The 20,596-nt window shown below is 35.2% G+C and overlaps 4 protein-coding genes across 7 annotated transcripts in view; 2 read left to right on the forward strand and 2 right to left on the reverse strand.

Annotated features, from left to right (window-relative positions):
- Positions 1 to 5,326, reverse strand: part of LOC117121673 (GMP reductase 1-like) — an 8,772-nt gene extending 3,446 nt beyond the window's left edge. The window contains exons 1-4 of one of the 2 annotated variants that reach the window (XM_033266945.1): positions 5,006 to 5,326; positions 1,348 to 1,467; positions 643 to 726; positions 29 to 202 (exon numbers count right to left, since the gene is read on the reverse strand). In XM_033266945.1, coding sequence (XP_033122836.1) covers positions 29 to 202; positions 643 to 726; positions 1,348 to 1,467; positions 5,006 to 5,110 — 483 coding nt within the window. In that variant the 5' untranslated portion in view covers positions 5,111 to 5,326. The remainder of the gene's footprint in view (positions 1 to 28; positions 203 to 642; positions 727 to 1,347; positions 1,468 to 5,005) is intronic. The other variant, XM_033266946.1, reaches the window with a different exon arrangement.
- Positions 5,327 to 5,425: 99 nt separating this feature from the next.
- On the forward strand, positions 5,426 to 9,491 carry LOC117121676 (NEDD8). Its single transcript, XM_033266950.1, has 5 exons — positions 5,426 to 5,589; positions 6,291 to 6,308; positions 6,430 to 6,459; positions 7,065 to 7,147; positions 8,211 to 9,491. Exons 1-5 carry the CDS (start codon positions 5,572 to 5,574, stop codon positions 8,296 to 8,298), a joined length of 237 nt encoding a protein of 78 aa, XP_033122841.1. The 5' UTR covers positions 5,426 to 5,571; the 3' UTR covers positions 8,299 to 9,491.
- LOC117121675 (adenine phosphoribosyltransferase-like) lies at positions 9,481 to 12,307 on the reverse strand. The gene is made up of 5 exons (XM_033266949.1): positions 12,154 to 12,307; positions 11,380 to 11,483; positions 10,788 to 10,921; positions 10,229 to 10,307; positions 9,481 to 9,986 (listed from the first exon to the last, which is right to left on the reverse strand). Exons 1-5 carry the CDS (start codon positions 12,234 to 12,236, stop codon positions 9,850 to 9,852), a joined length of 537 nt encoding a protein of 178 aa, XP_033122840.1. The 5' UTR covers positions 12,237 to 12,307; the 3' UTR covers positions 9,481 to 9,849.
- Positions 12,308 to 13,664: 1,357 nt separating this feature from the next.
- On the forward strand, positions 13,665 to 17,582 carry LOC117121681 (solute carrier family 52, riboflavin transporter, member 3-A-like). 3 transcript variants are annotated; one of them, XM_033266955.1, is made up of 3 exons: positions 13,665 to 13,778; positions 14,569 to 15,946; positions 16,535 to 17,582. In XM_033266955.1, exons 2-3 carry the CDS (start codon positions 14,612 to 14,614, stop codon positions 16,778 to 16,780), a joined length of 1,581 nt encoding a protein of 526 aa, XP_033122846.1. In that variant the 5' UTR covers positions 13,665 to 13,778; positions 14,569 to 14,611; the 3' UTR covers positions 16,781 to 17,582. The 3 variants fall into 3 exon arrangements, with proteins under 3 accessions (XP_033122846.1, XP_033122848.1, XP_033122847.1); XM_033266957.1 differs by having other exon boundaries at positions 13,746 to 13,836; positions 14,886 to 15,946; XM_033266956.1 differs by lacking the exon at positions 13,665 to 13,778 and adding an exon at positions 13,819 to 13,836.
- Positions 17,583 to 20,596: the final 3,014 nt, after the last annotated feature.

Genomic DNA, 20,596 nt, shown 5'->3' on the forward strand with positions numbered 1-20,596 from the left:
TTCATTATTAAATCCATAGATTACTAACCATTATTGTATGACTTGGAAAATGTTGGCGGACTTCCTTAACATGCTGGACAAACATCTCTGAGTAACCATTAGCAACATCAAGGCATATGAATTTGAGGGCTGGGATTGCCTCAATGATCTGTGTTAGTTTCTCAAAGTCACCCTTCCCTGTCCCCGCACTAACTGCTATATGCTGATAGAAAATTGAAAAATATACAAATTCAGGATACAATTATCAGAGAAATATATAGGCCTAAAATTAATTATTTTAAGAGGGGGACTGAATAAATACCAGAACAAAATGGCACACAAGGCGCTTAATTTGAAACACATTACTCTACCCCTTCCTTTTCCTCACACCCACATTTTCTGAGTGATACATTCCAAAATTATCATTTAAACATATGGTTAGCAACAAAAGCCACATTATTGTTATTGATTATATTATGATAAAAATATCTAATGTTAATTCTACAAAAAAGTTGCATACATACTGTATTGTCTTATTAAGTACACTATTACTACTCCAAAACAGAAATTAATTACTTCTGTCAGTAATCATAAATTAATGATTGACCTAAAATGTTACTGGTACAAAGTATAAAGGTTAAATATGCATTGGTGTCATCTTACCTTAAGAATGGCTGGATTCTCCTCTGCAAACTCCTTCCATGCGTCAACGGAATAGTGCTTATGAATTGTAGTAAATAAACCATTCTAAAATAAGATAACATCATTAATAAAATTAATTAGTTCATATACATTCATTTGCATTTACTGAGTATCACAGTATTGTTAAAACTTAAAACAAAAAATAAAAAGAAAAGGATGAACATTTACAACTGTGGCGAGATTTTTTTTTTTACACCTTGTTTCCTGAACTTATATTTTAAAAGATCGACAGAGGAGGGCAGAAAAAAAATGTTGTTTTCTTATATAACAAATAGTTTGCTAAAAAAATCCAGATGGAGGAGAATATAAAAATAAATTTTTATTGGGGAATGTATGTGTAGTAATGGGATGGTTAAATTCTTTAAATTTATATAATTAGGAGGAAATATACATACCTTATTTTTGGAAATTTCAAGGCAGCAGCAGGCATAATAAAAATACAGTAAAGAAAAACTTTTATTTTTTCCTGAAATTTCCATTTTTGTCTTTATATTTATTCGAACTCATTTCTGTTGGCGGGCGGCAGGTTCACTAAACAAGGCATATAAAGTCTCACATCTGAAAAGTGTTGTAGATTAAACACAAACTACACCAATGGAAATAAAGCAAAAGCTTTATGACAAACTGAACACTAGCTCATACAAACAAAAAGTTCAATTTACTTACTGATGCTAGCTCTTTGGCCATCGTGAAAGTACCAACAGTATCCATGTTGGCTGCTATCACAGGAATACCATCATAGTTTTGTTTCGAGTTACGAAACACGTATGAGCGATACAGATCAACCTAGAGAAATTTCAGAAAAATGCAAGTAAATCTCAAATTCAAAATCCCGATTGTGTACTGATGTTGCCATGATTTTTACCAATAGTATATTTTATTTAATTTACATATTAATTTAGATTATTGAGTACTAGTAATGTATAATAATGCAATAAGCACACATAGTACTGTTGGCCTATATTAGCATTACTATCAATTACTAATAATGTTAATATTTTAAAATGATTTGTAAAATTATAATGCCACAATAAGAGTGTCCATTGCAAGTCACAATGTTTCCTTGAGTTAGCTTTCAAAGACACTTTTTTGAGTTGGCTTTAATTAAGAGAATCTTAAAATTATGTTTAAAATATGGTTAAAAAGGTTCTGTAATTTAAAAAATGAAATTATTTGTATAAATCTTTATAGGGATTTTATAATAACAGACATTATGCATTTTCCTTCAGTGCCAAAATTAATGGTATGTAAATAGCCCAGTTAACATTAATCAAACAGATGGCTGTTGTCAAGGTAACAGAGTTAGAACTACTCTGCTCTGAGGCGTTGTGTGACGACAAAATGCTCAAAATTCCGTGTAGAAATCTGTTGATTAATAAAACCCTGGTCTGATGATGCATTCTGAATTTCTAAATCAAATTTTGCTAAAATCAAAACCAGCAACACACATCATTCAAATGAATTATATTGTGTAGTGTATTGTTACTTACAAATGTTAGGATTATTCACAAACATGAGACAGAAAAATATTATTAATAAATAATGGAACATTCATTAATCATTCATATAATTTTGAAGCAAACCTGTGTGGTGATGATCAACGTTCAAAATTGTAAAGTTATTTTGTGCAGCAAACAGGATCTTCCTATTCTTACTACTGTACTGTATTATTCAGATGCAACAATACTAATGGAAATATAAATGTAAATTTGGATATAAAATTTAGTCTAAATTAATATTTCAAATACAATTAATGTGAATGTAATTGCAACATTTGTGGTTTTATTGTTACTAAACTTAAGATTGAGGGGTTCAATCTCTTTAAAATTAGATTTCATTATAACTTATGTACACGGGCAATGAGCAATGCATTGACCATAGAGGGCGAGTATTTATGCATCACCCATTAATTTAAATACCAACATTACAAAATATCATTTCTAAAAATATATAAGAACTGTGGATACACCCCTCTTATTTTGGTTAAAATCCTGTGTCTACCACATACAATACTTAAATATTGTATTAACTTGAATAATTATAATCAACAGAACTAATAGAATTAATAATAAAAATTCAATTAGACTTAATTAAAATAAATAAAAATCAAAATTGTAGGCCAACTGTTAAGTTAATTTCATTCTAGAACCATGCAATTTAGGCCACAACAAAAACTGCAGTTTTCAGAAATAATTCACAACAACCAGAAACAATTTTGAGTATATGACAATCTTTAGTTCTAGCCTACAGTACAGTATACATTGCATTGACAGATACAACCTCCATGACAAGGCCTATGGTATTCATAACATGTACACATCACACTGTATTCTGTGACAGTAACCCCTATGAAGTTTCTCATACAACTATTAACAGCTGCACTATAATCCAGCGTCATCTTTCATTACAACACTGTGTGCAGTATTAATTAAGGTCAAACATATCCAATGCAAAGTTTATATAATTATTTTAATTTCCCCATTGTGTGGAATACTGCTCATAGCATCCAAAGACCCATCATTTTCATACAAAAATGTTTAACTGTTTTATTCATATTAGGGAGCTTTGAATCGTGAACACAGAACAAAATTGTAGAACAAATTAAATCATCCACGACTGGCTTTCTTTTTTTGTGTATTTTAGTATGTTTTGCTATATATAGTAATCCAGCTAGATTTGTTGCCAAAAAGAATTTTATTGGCTATCACTTATGGTATGCTGAATTACTGGAAAATTATGAACAACTACTCAGTTTTTAATATATGTGTGTGTAAAATATAATTCTGCATTGGTAGAGCTTTCCGATGATACCAAACATGATAGCTTATGTTTGATTATTTTTTTACATTTTGTGTTCATGTGAATTGTGTATTTGCCTATTGTAAATATGCATTACTGTATTTGATATAGGAATAATGGAATTTTATTGATCATTATATACAGTATACAGTATACTGTAAGTACCTTTCCAATGACACCAGGCACGGTGGTGTTATATGTTTGATACGTTACATCAGCCATTGGAATTCAAAATGAAGGCTGATGATGTGCAATTTATAATGGCACCTAATTTGTTTGGATTCAGCACACCAAAAATGACAAAATAAGCCAATAAAATCCATTTTGGCACAAAAATCTAGCTGGAGCCAAATTTTTGACATAGCAAACCATACTATTTTGTGCAACATATTAAAAAAAAAAAAACGTCAGTCAGAAGAGATTTCCTTCGTCCATTTTCAAAAAGTTTGGATGAGAAAGTAGGTTTTTTAAATAACTGACTTTTAAATGACACTAGTTCTAAACAAAATCTCATTCATGTAGTAATATTAATGATTAATCGTAATAAAAAATGGTGCCATCTAGCCTATTGGGTTCAAAGCCACACTCCAGCAGTATAAATAAAGGAAGCACTTTCCCACCAAGTCAGCTCAACATTTTATGAGACCAGGGAGAGGGAGTTTTGATGATATAGCCAAACCCACTTCCTTTGTTCACAACCAAACCATGGTATATCCAAACCACACCCTGCCCTCCCATATAAAAAAAAAAATCAAAAATCAAATTGATGACAAAGTATTCACGTCTAGGCCTATGTGTTTGTTGCGGTAGCAGGTCAAAACGACAATAAACCAAAACGGCAATGACCAGGCAATCAAAACAGCAATGAACCAAAACGGCAACAGACCAAAATGGCAATTCAATGACAAGTACCAAAATGGCATATAGACCAGGATGAAAAGAAGCGAAATCAATGCCTGTGGGCACGGCCGCAGTTATAATTTTCTGAATCGTTTTGAAATTGTCCCGATGGGCAAATTCAATATACTGTATAGCCATGGGCTCCTTTTCCCACTTTTAAAGTTTATTAATATTATTATTTATTATTATTATTATTATTATTTCGCATTTTTTTACTTTTATGACATTAATTGGCCCTAGCCTCATTTTGTCTGTATTTGAAATTTTTTTTTGTTTTCGTTTTTGTCGTATTGGTCTTTGCCGTTTTGACTTATTGCCGTTTTGTCCAGAAACCCTTGTTACAGTTCCAAGTCTCAAGACCCTTAATTAAAAGAGCACTACCTATCATACCCATGCTTTTATGGTGAGCCTGATGAATCATCTCTAGGCCTAATCCCCATTCCCCACTACTTAGTAGTATACAGATATAGTTGTAGGTTTTTTATGCTGCTTATTTATTCGTACGTAGGCCTAGCCTACTAGTATAATTTGGTGCAAGAATAGTGCGACAGATTACAAAAGCACAATTGATATAAAGAAAACCACACACGTCATTCATCAAAATTATAATAGAATGATTTCTGACTGATTCCCAAAGGTGCACCTCCGATCGGCTCTTCAGAGTACTTCTCTTCGGTCTCAGGAGCACATCTTTGAAATCAAGCTTGATGTCGTTGTCAATGCGAGGCATTTTTACTTCGGCTTAATTCCTCACTAACACAACAGTGGAATGGCAAGTATGTTCTCAGTTGCTCTGGTATCTCACTACTATATTGCTGGTAATAATGATTCGGATTCCTAGGTAACCGGCCTACATAAACAATAATAACAACACCAACTAATACATTAATCACTATTTATGTTGAAGTATACTCACAAATCGCAACGCGCGAACTATTTATTTTGGGGAGCGAGAATTATCCCACAATTCCAAATCAATAATTAGAAAACTGCAACTTGATTGGGTGGAATCATTAGCCAGTGGGTTTCTAAACCAACCAGCTTGATACATCCATATAGCACCAGAGCGGCGCTATACACACAAGTCGCGATACTTTTTGTACATTTTGTAAGATTTCGCTGATTGAAAAGTTTTAATATCATATTTTACAAGTTTTGAATTCCTGATAGTTTGTGTTGATAATAATCATTATGTTGATCAAAGTTAAGGTAAGACTTGTACTACAACTAATTTTTTATTGCTTGGTAAATGTGGTAAATTATTGCTAGGCCCTAGGGTTTAACGACATGGAAATGTTTTTATCACAGTTCCGCTTCACCATGCCGGAGTGAGGCTGATGTCTATGAAGAGGATCAAACTGCCGGCCTAGGCTTTCTCGGATTTAATGTTACAATTGACTACTCCTCTGGTGCAGACTTGAAATATAAGTTAAAAGAGTGTTGTCATAAATTTACTTAGATTGTCTTAATATTATTATTCTGACTTGTATTGTTATTGTGTAATATTTTTGAATGTCAGTTGTCAATCAATGTGAATCAACTGTATGTGGTTAGTTCAGTTAATAATAAAATAATTTTCTTTTGTCATTAATGATATTATATATTTGTGGCTTGCAAAGTTGTATTTTTTTAACGTCTTAGCTATCATGTATAAACAGTCAACATTTTTTTTTCTTTGTAAATACATCAATATGTAAATTTTTAGGATCAAATATTTTTGGTTTTAATTTATGAGTGAAATGTCATTTTTCATAATCACCACACATTGATTTTTCAGTGGCCCAGAATGAAAGTTAATCCTTCAGCAAAGAAACTACCAGCTAGGCCCAGTTTGTGTTTACCCAATTTGGCATTACAGTAAACCTGTAATTAATAAATAAATTCACTAATTTATTTTTCTTTTATTTCAGACATTAACTGGAAAGGAGGTAAGTGAAAACAAAAAAATTTTCTGACCAGTTATTAGCAAATACACATTTTGTATTTAATTACTATAAAATTAAATAAGTGATTTATATTTTCAATTTATATTGGTTAATTTTGTTTCAGATAGAAATTGATATTGAACCAACAGATAAGGTATGTCACTGTCTATCTATACATGTAAAGTAAAAAATTAATAAATTATACTAATATTACTTCTATTTTTAGCTACATTGGATTATTGATAGGTCACACGATAAAATGTATATCAATATGAAAGATAAGTCAAATAAATCTAATCTTTTTTGGACCTAGCTTAAGTATGGAAACTGGGAGTGTTTTAGTAACTGAGAATGGGTTTGGTGGTAATTTGCAATGAAAAGGATGAAATAAAGTTTGTCTGTCTGTCATGGGACCACACCCACCTCAGCCCCTAAAAATTTTGGTTACATATGTCACCTCAGTTAAATACCCAAATATGACATTCTCAGACCAGCTATCTCTTTAGAAAATAATTCTAATTAATTTTTCCACAACAGAGTTTACCACAACTTCAACTACTGGGCCTATCTGCCGGTACCGCCTGGTTGTCTACTGCATTATGCTGCCGCTAACAATCTATGTTCAGGGGTTCAAAGTCCCCCCACTAGTTGCAGGAGTCTCCCAGAAAAAGGACCATGAGCACTCTAACTCTTAGTTATATAGAGCATTATACGAATACACATATATTTATCATACTATTATTTTATTATTTTATTTAGGTGGACAGAATAAAAGAACGAGTAGAAGAAAAGGAAGGAATTCCACCACAACAGCAAAGGCTTATCTTTAGTGGAAAACAAATGTAATTTATTAACTACTGTACATTACTCTTTACTTGGATATTTAATATTAAATAAATAAATTTGAAGTACAGTAGTTTCCTGTAGGACTTAATGGATCTTCTTGCTAAGCCCTGCCCTTCTGATATTGTCCCCCAAAACAGTAGCATAAATGTAGGTAAACATGTGGATTATTGGCAGGGGAAGATTTAGGGGGGTGGGGAAGCCCAGCCCCGCGCACCCCCCTATTTGGTAAAAAAAAAGAAAGAAAAAGAAAAAAATGATAGCCCAGAACACTTCGAATGTTACTTTCGGGTGTCTAGAACACAACAATTTTGCGGGGGGAATGCCCTGGACCTCTTGGATAGTGTTGTCTTGATCGGCCCAATTTCACCCCCTCCCTCCCCTTTTGGACATCTCCGGATCCGTCCCTGATTCGGACAGCACCTGTGTTTGTTAGACACGTACAGTACATATTCCTGGTACTGTTCTTATTGCTCAATTTTTAAGTTTGACACTCCAGGAAGGTCCATTGCATGTTCTCTTTTCATCATTGTATGACACATTTAATATTGAGTTTTCGATTGCATGAACGACGGACGTAGAACGTAATCACATCACTAAAAGTCATCTGCGCAGCTCACTAATAATTGATTGATGATGTGAGAAAACTAATGTTTTGTACAGTAACAGTCTGGTGTCTATTCATAGCAAGGAATATAATACTTCCCTCTGTTCTGCTAATGAAATTTAATGTTTATACAGTACTGTATTGCTCTTTATATTTATGTAATAGGAAATACCACTGTAGTCATAAATAATATTTCTATATTCTTGCATCGACCCTCAAATTCTCTGGTAAACAAGCACAGTAATAAAAAGCTGTCAATCCAGGGAAGTACTTCAATTTGTGTAATTTTGTTTACTTCAGTAAATTTCAATGTTTTTCCCAATTGTCTGTTTTTCATAAGTTGTGGTTTTCTCAAAATAATTACTACATTTTTATCATTCAGTACAGATATCTTGTTATTCTGCAGCTATGACGATGAACTGCTAAATGAATATTGATTTGATATTGTTTTACAGGAACGATGACAGGACAGCTGCAGATTACAAGGTGCAGGGAGGGTCCGTGTTGCACTTGGTACTAGCTCTCAGAGGTGGCAGTCATTGATGATGATACAAGTTGTGTTGGGCAATATAATTAAACTAATCAAAACCAGCTTATAAAACACAATAAGGGCTAATAGATGTAACACTGGTTACTCAAGTGTAGCTCACTGTGCTTCAACATAACAGATTCTATTAACATATAATATTGTTATTCTAGGGTTAGCTTTACACAGCTGCCCTAAGTGAACTTGTCGGCAGCCTGGGTCCCAATACTAATAGTCTATGTGTTATCGTAAATTTTCATCAAGAAAAGTTCTTAATCGTAAACATAAATATCCTTTTATAGAAATTATTGAAAATTTATACTAATGGTATTTATAAGTGAAAAAACAAAAACAATGTATGGAATATTATAATTTTGCTAATTTTTTTTTTTAATATAAAAGGAATTAGTTTAGTTGAATATACAAGTTGGCGCAATTAAAATTGAAAATGTAAAATTCGGGTGGCACTAGTCTTCTCATCAGCTGACAAATCATCTGGTTGCACATGAGATGTCAATTTAAGTTTTAAATTACTAACAACATGAATTGTAAAGTGTATTGTACATTATTCAGCTCCATGATTCTACATCACATGATGACATGTAACCCCTTGGAAATGAAATTATAGAATCCGTGTACAAAGCATAGCTTACACTAGAGCAATTTAGACGTTGATGCAAACAACCACTACAGATTAGGAAGCTCTCAATTGCAGAATGACGAAAGGACGTACCCTAACCCTATGACATCACAAAGAAGTCATGTGCGCATGCAAGAACGTTGAGTTCTCGCGTCCGGGATTCTAGGACGCAATTTAGCCAGAATATAGAACGTAGGACGGTCACGCACGATCAATCCATTTTCGAGTTGCATTTTTCGTGCGAATCGAAAGCGCCCCACTGTAGCATAGGTGCCACCAACATATCCGATTGCTCTGGTGTAAACCACAATCAAGTAGTGAAATAGTCAGGATTCCAGGCTGTTATTGTATTCTTCAGAATGCCACCATCTATCCCCATTTATTGCTGAACTAGGCTTCACTCCTCGCTGGTGGCGCTGTACCGAATAGAAAAAGAGAAATGTGCATTGATGTTCAATGAAGAAGGCACTTTTTGTTGTCACTGACTGGCCTAACAAAATTGGCTCAAGAGAAATGTGGCAAAGAAGTACTTTTGAAGAAAAAAAAATAAAACTCAAAATGTTGAACAAAGTTGAATTTTTAATAACTACTGTGTTTTACCTGAGAGTCACTTGTATTAGAAACTTATAACTTACTTATTACCACCAGAGACCTGTACAAGTTTGACAGCTTTCTCTTCAGTATGGTCGCAATAGCGCTGCTCTGTAATGTACCACAGGAAAAGTTTGACGATAGCAGAGGAAATGCAAACTATTGTATTGGTTTAGAGTCTTTGCTGCCTTACATTTATACAACATACTGTAGACACATAATATTAATAGGTAGGAGATTAGAACAATCAATGAACCTAATTACAGTAAGTAAAAAAATAAAGAATCAATTTCTATCTTGATTAGCTATGAATATGGAAGAGTTGAATATGGAAGAGTTAAATCTGGACTAGCGAAAATGAGGGTATGGTGAACTTGGCAGAGCCCTTGAGATCAACAAGTTCAATGACCACCACACATAAACATGCACGTCCTTTCAACTTCTCAACAAGCTGGCAAGCGGCTGACATGGTCCCTGCAATATACAAAATTCAGATACTTTTAAATGTTAACCAGCCGTCTTCACAATAAATGAATTCACATTCTGATCAGATATACCTCTGCAGGTTTTCTTTTTTCATAGAGTGTCATGAATCTCTATTATAACAGAAGGACATGCCATGATTCTTGTATTCTATAGACACTTCCATAGAAGCTAAATAGAAACTACCTAACTTGGTATTTTTAATGTTACAGAGTACTCAAATTTTGATTTACCTCCTGTTGCTAAAAGGTCATCGATGATTACAACTTTCTGTCCTGGTTTTATAGAATCTTTCTGTGCTTCAAAGACATCCTGAAAAAGAAGCAACATGTTTTAATGTAAATATGCTTTCTTTTACTACTATAGTATTCTATACTTGAATAATCAAAATCACACTTGTTATGAGAATTTAAAAATTAAAATAATTTTTTAATAAACATAACGCAGTAACATTAGTGCTTTACAAAAACTTGGCATTATATTATAGTAGTCTCATCACTGTGGCTGGCTGTATCATTATTTATTCAAGTACAGTACCTTGTAAATAACATCTGAATGTACAAAGGGGTGATTACTTCTGGTAAAAAGTTGAAAAAGCTACAGTATTTTGACTAGTTATGGGACTAGTGTTGAGGGTGGGGTGGCTGTCTCTTATACACATCTAGATGTGTATGGGGAGAAAGAGTGATAGCCTATGTAGAAAATTAAGTTAATGCAAAATATCTATAATAAACACCTCCCCCAACAAAATATTTTGTATTACAGATTTTCTAAAAATGCTTAGTAACTCACTGTTCCATATTCCAGAGTGTAGGAAACCTGACAGCACTCCCCTGGTAGCTTTCCCTTCTTGCGAATTGGCACGAATCCAATGCCAAGTTTCTGTGCTACAAGCGGTCCAAACAAAAACCCCCGGGCCTCAAGACCTGCCAGAAAATCATTACTACTTGTAAAGTTAAACAGAAAGTTTATATGAACTTATTTATTGTTTTGTTTAGATACCACTATAAATATGTGCTACAGTGGCAAATTCCAGGGTCCCCCATCAACTCTGGCCCCCAAATTAAATAAAAATTAAACCAAAATGGAAAAAACTAATTACATTCATATTTTTAAGTTTGAGAGTGCCATTTTTCACCATCTAAAAGTGCCATACCAATAGATTTCCACCATCTAAAAGTGCCATACTAATAGATTTTGGTACTTCATGGTGGGGCTGAGGTGGTCTGTATGCTTCATTAGTAAAGTCCTACAATGGGCGCCTCTTTTTCAAATTCCTGGATCTGCCACTGTGCTCTGAGCAATATGCAGGCTGCTTTTTACATTTTAAATTCCTGTGCAGGAGTATACTTGATGTCCATAAAATGGGTTGAAATTTTCTTACCAACAATAACATCTACATCTGGAACTTGATTCTTTATTTGTTCTACAAGCAATGCCACCAGATCTTCTAATAATTCTGCATTTCTGAGAACTGGGAAGATATCCCTGGAAAACATAAACATACACAATATTTATACATGTACTACAAGTTACGTGGCAGGGCCATGAGACATCATTCACCAGTTGGTCCATTTTTATACATCCATGCGCCCAATGGCAGTCCTGTGTGGTGGCGTATCTAGAAGTCTTAAAATGGGGGTGCTGATGGGAGGGGCTCGATGATCAGTTGAGGGGCGCTAATTCGGAAAATAAGGTGATTTTTTTGGGAAGGGGAGACTGGGGGACTGCAAGAAATGTTGGGGGTGTGCGTGCACACCCCCTTAGATACGTCATAATCCTGTGCTATGGGCTGAGTTTTTTGGGTTTTTTTTATGTATTACATGTACAATACAATATTTATTGGCACACGTTAGAAATAGGCCCCTACCTAACTGTGCAGCATCATCCAAAGATAAACAAAATATATATAATCAAAAGGCAACAAAAATATAATATAAAATTCTAGCAAAATAAAAGATTTGTAAATTGCTGATGTTGTTTCTTTATAATTACATCATGCGACTTTATACAATTTATAGCAGAGAGCAGCGAGCAGACAACTGCTATAACTACGGCTACCTTACTACAGTCCTAGATGAGGTGTCCAGCAGTCGAGTTGTCACTAGGAATGAGTAGACCCTATTATAAAAAAAAAAGCTAAAATCATAGTAAATACCTAAAATTTATGCCCGGCTTGGGATAGTCTGGATAAACTCCAATTACAGCCTTAATCTTGCTTATTCTTTCTTCATCCGACATTGCTCACGTTCAGGTTTTACCGCTATTCAATCGATTTCCCTGGACCACTGCGGCTGACGGCTAATGCTATTATGTCACGCACTAAAGCGTGAGAATGTGTCAAATTGTGTACTTACTATAAACGGGCAAGCGTTTAGTCCATGCGCTTGATCTCAAACTTAGTATGAGCAGAGATCGGTTGCCGGCGGGTAAAATCTGATACATCAACTATATAAATTGAAATGTAATAAAATGCCACTAACATTTTTATTTCCTAAAAAATTCCATACATTTTCTTTCGAAAAATTATATCCATGTGCTTGTTTATACCGTACCGTAATAATTATTCATGATATGGACATTCGATGGTAAAAAAAATGTCTACGTTACTCGTGCCATTCAATTGAAACAATCAACCCCAATCAATTTTGCAATGACGACGACACAACGTCATTTATTCAACGTACACTTTTTTTTATAAGAACCAGTAAAATTTTGCTCAGACTCAGTGTTATTATTTTTTGGCCAATTTCAGGTTTAAAATGTTCTTATCTTGTTCATATTTTACACACTTTTCAAACATAGAAAATTATCATTGTACAACATTATACACTGTACTGGGAGGAGAAAGCGGCCCTGCAAAAAATGGCCCCTGAATGAAAGGCCCGGCAAAAATGGCCCCGGTTAAAAAATGGCCCCAAATGGGAGGTAGGTACACCTACTGTACTGTATTATAGAGGGTATTGCATAGTCACACCTATTGCACATAAGGTACAGATATAATTTTTTGGTTTTTCTAGTTTGACATTCTACCTCGGCGGCCTCAATTTGTTCTTATTTTGTTCTTAATTTTTATGCAATTTCAGCCTCAGTGTTCTTATAAAATGTGTTCTTATAAAAAATAAAAAAAAGAAGTGTAACTGCAATAGGACATTTTTTAAATTATTTTTTAAAATCTATATTCGTATCCGTTCAATGAATAGTTTCATTTTTATAGCATGAAAAAAGTGTCTCTGGGATTCTAACCTACAGCTCTCAACTCTCTCAAAGCAAGTCAGGTGGGCGCCAGCCTAATTTCCCGAGGGGTTCGTCGTCCCCTTGAAACGGGGTCCTGGAGAGAAGCTCCCCAAAATTTGACAAACTAAGGATTTAAAAGGCTTATGTAATCCATTTAGTGTCTCACATTCTGTAAAAACTGCATTGGATTTTGTTTCTCCTGGAAAAATTGTTTTCAATTTTTTTTCATATTTATTGAACAATTTAGGGGGAAGGGGAGGTCGGGCTAACATATAAGCACATTATATTTTCCCTTATTCATTTATCATACTGTTGAAGCCAGCAAAAATATATTTTACGTGAACATATAAAATAAAAACGTAATCATTAAGACAGTTTTTAAGACCCGAGCATTTATCGCAGACGCATTATGACGCTTTGTCAAATGACTGACGCAAAACGAATTGAAGGTCAGTCCAGCAGTAGAGCTGTGGTGTAGAGCGGTGGTAGAATTATACCAGCAGATGTGCGGACAGTGCTTTGTCAACAATGAACGTACTTGGAAAAGTAGGTTCTTTTGCGTTATCGAAGCGTTGTCAGAGGTTTATGGTTCAGAAAACTAGTTGTAGGCCTATAGTTTCTATGGTTAAATATGTTTATTAGAAATTTCTAGGCTAGGCCCCTACTAAATACCCTAGGGCCACGGTCTACCCTTCTAGGGTGACACGCAGCCGCCAAGCTGGTGGTATTCGCCAGGCCTATGCAGGTTCTACAATGACTAGTCCAGGTTACCATACTAGGCCTATTACGTTTTGAAGGAGGGACCTATACCCGAACCTTGACACATCGTCATACTTCGTCTGGTGCAGTCTGCACTGTGACTGCCAGCACATCACGTAGTCCTACACATTACGACATTTCGTAACCCATCCATTATGTACTGCCTCAGCCACAGATCTTTTGTAAATTGCAATATAATATCCGGCTTACAAAGTGTTCGAGGCAGTAAGGGGTACAACATTTCTGCCCCCCAGCCCCACACCTTACTGACCCCTTCACATAAAAATGTTGTTCTCCAGTTACTTTAAATTAAAGACAAACAGCATTTTCAAACTAACAAACTTTATTATTGTACATGCTTCCAACCACACAGTGGTCTTCATCAGGTGATTAATTTGGAAGTACACTGTAATTATTTTCACAAACGACAATACTGTACATGGAATTGCTAGCTTAGTTTACGCTTTATTAATATTTCATTGCACAATTCAATTCCTCAAGTGTTCGACTTATTACTCATATTTAACAGTATACAGTATGTATTAAAATTGATAGCATTAACACTTTTTTTTCTCAGTAATTGTGATCAGAATCCAGCAAAAAAAAAAAAAACCTCAACAATGAAAAAGTCAGAAAATGAAAGCTTTTCATGGATAGTGATGTTTCTCGTTATGATATTTGGTTCCGGTACATGGCTTTCCTTCAATGCATTGTGGGTAGAGTTACCTCTACTTGTAGCTACTGGCGTCCCAGAAGGTTACACATTAGGTTCATATTTGATTATTATTACGCAGATTGGAAATATCGGCCCTTTGTTGTTCACAATTGCAACTTATTGTTCACCAAAGAAAAAAAGACTTGAGATTCCAACTATTTACATTCTGATATCTTTAGCATCATTGTCGACGTTGCTGTTGATATTTTTCTGGGACACGACATCTTACTGGATCGTGGACAATCAGGAACACAGTACTGCGATGCTATTGTTGACCCTTGTCATGGCTGCTGTGGCCTGTACAACTCCTGTCACCTACATCCCATTTATGTCCAGATTCCCTGGAAGGTATCTCATGTACTTCTTCGTTGGTGAGGGGTTGAGTGCCCTCTTGCCAAGTATGGTTGCGTTAATGCAGGGAGTTGGAGAGCAGCCTCAATGTGTTCCATTATCAGAGGTATATTCCAATACGACTACGGAAGGTAATATAACTGTGCTGCTAGAGTGTAGGGATTGGGAGATTGAGTATCCACAAGCAAGGTTTTCAACAGAAGTGTTTTTCAGTTTTTTATTTGTGATGACATTCTGTAGTAGCATCTCTTTTCTCCTGCTAAACTATTTACCAATTGCCAAACAAGAACAATTAAAGAGTGTGAACAGTGAAGATGCAGCACCAAAGAAAGAGGAGAGGACTAGTACATATATGTTGAGGAATGGAACATCAGCAGACAGAGACCCTGATGTAAAAGAACAAGAGACATCGTTGATGTCAAGGAGGAATAATGGTGATCAACCCACTGAAGAGTTTCAGGCAGTCAGTCCAGATGATGACATAACTAGCGATGGTGATGAAGCTACACAAGAGGTTAAGACAGTCAATCTAGATGATCCTGATGTCAAAACTGTTAACCTGCCATTTGGGCTTCTTGGCAGGAGATGTGTCATCTATCTTCTGGTTCTTCTTGGATGGGTGAATGCACTTGGTAACTCAGTTTTACCAGCCATCCAAACATATTCCTGTGGACCGTATGGCATGAAGACCTTCCATTTAGCTGCTGCTCTGGATAACATTGTTATGCCAATCATGTATCTTGCTGCCTCCTTCAAGATGTTTTCTAGTATCCTGTTGGTTTCTGTGTTGACATTTCTGGTGACCATAACTGGAGCGTATTGTATGTTGACGGCAGCTTTGAGCCCATCTCCTCCTCTTCAGTTCTCTGCTGCTGGAGATGTCATTGTGGTGAGTATGCTAAAGGCCAACTCAGACAGCGTCGGCCGACGCAGCCCGACCCGATTTATCGTCGGGGACAGTTTTAAGCCGTCGTGAGAAATATTAAACACGTTTAATATTCTACTACGCGACTGCCCCCGACGCACACCATCGCGTCTGCGTTCAACTCACACATACCCGACGCGACAACAAATCGCGTCGGGCTGCGTCGGCCGACGCTGTCTGAGTTGGCCTTAATATGTGTCTCCAATCATCAAAGCAAGATAATTTACCTTGTGTGTTGGCATATAACCCTGTTGATTTGATTTAGGCATTGATCCAAAATCTCATAATTAGAGAACCATTTTACAGTTAAAACAAGGAAATTGGTGGAGCTGTATCTGTCACAATTGTTTTTATTTTATTGTTTGTTTTTTATACATTTTTTGGGCCTCTAAACAATGCTTGATGTGTCCTGTCGCTATATAACTTTGGATAAATGCACGCTCACCAACAATATAACATGGATTTCACATTAATAATCTGTTAAAAATTACAATCCATCCAACATGTTATTTAAAATTCTGTCTTTGATTTTGATTTTTATTTCTCAAATAGATCTTAGCTTGGATGTGTACGGCTGGATTATTTTGTTATGTGAAAGCAACAATTGGAGGGATTATGCGTAGTCAGCCTAACAATCGCCTGTTGTTACTTTGGTTTGGTATAGTGACCCAGATTGGATCATTTGTTGGAGCTGTCGTAATGTTTCCTCTTGTCAATGTTTTTAATGTATTTGAAGAGTATTATGAAGATCCATGTGCAGGGGTTGACTTATGTGTTGAAAGCATTAAATTGTTATAAAGTATATCATCATTTTAAAGTGTTGGACCAGGATTGACTTATCAATTTGTTTAAAAAATCATCATTAAGAAACCCAAGATAATAGTACGAATGCTGCCACTAAAATCACCATCATTTTTTTACACTACCATTATGCAACAAAACCACCATCGTGGAAAATACCATCAATAAGGCAATGTGTCTTCCAAAGAAGACACATTCATTATCATTATCATTAACACTATCATTATGCTAACATTAATAAGAGCGTATCATTTATGAACACGACAGTTTGGATGACTATTAAAGGATTAAGAACATCACCATAAGAATACTACATAAGAGCACCACCATATTAGGAATACCACTCTATTTATAAAATCATCGTAGATTCGGGTTATTGACAATTTGGAAATTACTATATTAGATTATTTCAGATATTTGCAGTCAATACTGTTTTTTTAGAATAGACCTCCTCCTCTACAACGCTTGATTCAGTGGCACTGTTTAGAATGACAATCAACATTTTGGCTTATTCGTAAGGTGTAGTGCAGTAACCTCTAAAGTAAATTAAGTTTACAATTTTGCTTTCGTTTATCATTGTTCTCAAACGAAGTCTAGCTTTCATTTTCGTGCCACAGCATTGTTATTTGGTATTGTGTGATTTATTATACAGTACTGTTATACTATTAAAAACCATCGAGTTCTCCCTATGTAGTGTAATTTAAATTTCAAAATATAATGAATATTTCATCGTATGTATTTTATAATAAATTATATATAATTTATCATGTTATTGAATAAAATAGTGTTTTCTTCGAAATCTGCAAAGGTGTTTTCTTAATTGACGTCATCTTTACGATGCCAAACAGGGGTGATGGATAATAATAATAACAACAACGACGACAACAACAACAACAACGATTTATAAAGCGCACATCTCCACCAAAGGTGCTCAAGGCGCATAGACAGAAGAATTTCCAGCAAAATCCAATGCATCTCTCCGGAGTGTCAACAACAATCAAACAATAGACTTTTCCTCTAAGCCCCGCCCCTTGGATATTGTTGCTAACGACACTGTTAAAACCACTAATCTATTATAGTAGAGATCAGTGGTTAAAACATATGTCGTGCGTAGGTGGGCCCAACACGTGTGTTAGTGACAGACGTGCGAGTATTCCGAACTCTGTTCTGATTTGTCAGTTGTTAAGTTTGATTGGCACTCCCGAGTCAATCAAGTTTGATAATAGAATAGGACAAAAAAGTAATTAAATATATCAATAAGTTGTTGTTTTCAAGTATTTTGGCTAGCCTATACTCCCTGACCTACCCATCATTTTTGAAAAGCACAGTGTGCTGCGCTTTTATAGGTCTACATCGTGACAAAAAAAATTCGGCAAGCTCTGGATTTCGACAAACTGGTCGGATATAGGCCTACCGTAAGGGATAAGATATAAGATATCCTAAGGTTAAAATCTTCCAACAAAATTTGCTTACTGATGGGGTCCGTCATAAACATTCCCCTCACTATCTCATATTAGCCGCAACGGGATCCGCACCAAGTCGGATGGAGGGAGGTCTTTTTGCCGGGCCCGTTTTGAGCATTAATTGCTATAGGTAACTAGGACGAACGAAAGCATATGTCTTAAACATGACGATAATTTTAATCAACCCAAACGCCAAATATTGACCTAGCGGCCTATTAGACCAGGCTATAATTGAGATAGGTGCCACTTGGAGAGGTAGAAATTCTCATATGGTTTTTCTAGACCAGATTTTTATGGGGAATCAGAATATGTGAGGTAAAAGGGGCGTAACCTGAGAACTTTCGCGTGAGGGCGCTTTTATCAAAATGGCCGCCAAAATCCAATAAACTGCATATATATGGGTAAAATGAGCACAGAAGGTGTAGGTTTGACTAACTTTCGAATATGTAATGATAGGAGTAAATTATAATTAGCTAAAGTTATTAATGTGAAGATTTCGAGAGGCAATTGAGGGCGCTTTTTAAAGTGGCCGCCAAAATTAAAGAACAACTTAACAGCAGCTTCAATACCCTAAATAACTTTGTGTAATTTACAAATCATGAATGAAATAACTGCTGTTGACTTTTTAAACCCAAAATAACATATTTTAGGGTGGTAAGCTAACTCACTTTTGGAAATGTAAGTAAAAATGCCCCCTTATATTAGCCCTTTTCTGTTTTAAAGAATGGAAAATATCACCAGAATCCTAAAAAAATTCCAGTTTCCTTACAAATATACGGTTGTCTTACATAAAAACACAAGGTATTCCAGAGGACCACACAAATAACTACCATAATTTGCATGCATAAAGGCATTAATTCATTTATTACATAATAGTCCTTTACTGTGTAACCCTATGTTGAGCTAATCTTCATGTATTGCTAATATCACTGCAATATGAAAATCTTCGTCTTTATTATAATCAGTTCTTGGACGTCCATGGGCATCACTGTCTCAATAATTTTTTGCTTCAGTTGATCATTCCATCTGTTGTGAATACTATTTTTATTGACCAAATCATACTTCTGCTTAATTTTCTTTAGCGATTAAAATTTGCTCAAGTGCTCAAGGGTCTGCTTGCAAACATGGTGGTAGCAATGGTATGTCTGATCTTGTTGCCTCTATTGAACATTTCACATCTTGCTTGATTTACACTTTTCCCCTTAACTCCATGCCGCAGTATTCAAGTTCCTCATACATCTTTTGTGACAGAACATCTAAAACTTTAATGTTGCAGAACGTGTCAACAAAACTTTGCCTTTGACTACAGAAGCCCGAGATCCAATAAGGGATGATTTCTTTTCTGGTGAAAGTTAATGTCACTTAATTTGAACAACTTTCGGTATTTGCCAGTGTTGTGTCTAGAATGACCCTCTCTCCATTGTCATAAAATAAGATATACAGTAGCAACGACTGCAATATCGATGTCTCCAGAATGGAACGGTTGATATTTATGTATTGGTTGTAATTCCATAAAGCATGCATTGCATGCAGGACGACTTTCGAGTCTGCTTTTCTTAGCTGCTACAAAGATCTGGAACTAATACAAAATCTCTTTCAGTGACAAGGATGCATTCTTGCTGATAGTAATAGTATTCAAGAAGGTATCCAACCAGTTTGTCCAAATCCAGTTTGCCGAATCCAGTTATTTACTGAAATCATTAAATCCCAGTTTGCAGAAACTCAGTTTGCCGAAACCCAGAATGCCCAATCTAGTTCACTGAAATCATGAAATCCTAGTTTGCCAAAACTCAGTTTTCCGAAACCCAGTTGAAATCTCTGTGTACATACTGTGCATTTGAAAGGAAGGAGCTTCATTTGTGTACAAATTAAAAGGAAAAATATTGGAAGACAACAAAGATGTACAAAAACACAATTGAAAGCATGGCTATCAGTTAAAATTATAAATAAAATTAAATGAAATTAAGGATTAGCATCATATCCTTTTAAAATACTCCCTCTGCAATCCCTATCAGGATTGTTGTGCCAGGTCCCTGACCACCGAGGCTCTAGTCGGCCCCTTGAGTCAGACCTGTCGACAAATTTCTGGAGCCACAATTGGCATGTGTGTATAATTGTAGACTATTATTAATTTGTTTATTTCCTTTATTATTATTATTTTTTTAAAATAAATTTATGTATTTATCATAGGTATGCTAATAAAAGTTTTTAACTGGAAGGCATATTAAATTGACTTTTATTTGCTGATAGCCAATTGATTTACAGATTAAAACAAAAAGAATCATTTAAGCCGTTATTTCTTATACGAATACATAGTAAGAGAGTGTTCCAACATGAATGTTATGCTGTG

The sequence above is a fragment of the Anneissia japonica genome, unplaced genomic scaffold (genome assembly GCF_011630105.1).
Source record: "Anneissia japonica isolate Jap-2015-1 unplaced genomic scaffold, ASM1163010v1 scaffold287709_len1912824_cov184, whole genome shotgun sequence".
Taxonomy (NCBI): domain Eukaryota; kingdom Metazoa; phylum Echinodermata; class Crinoidea; order Comatulida; family Comatulidae; genus Anneissia; species Anneissia japonica.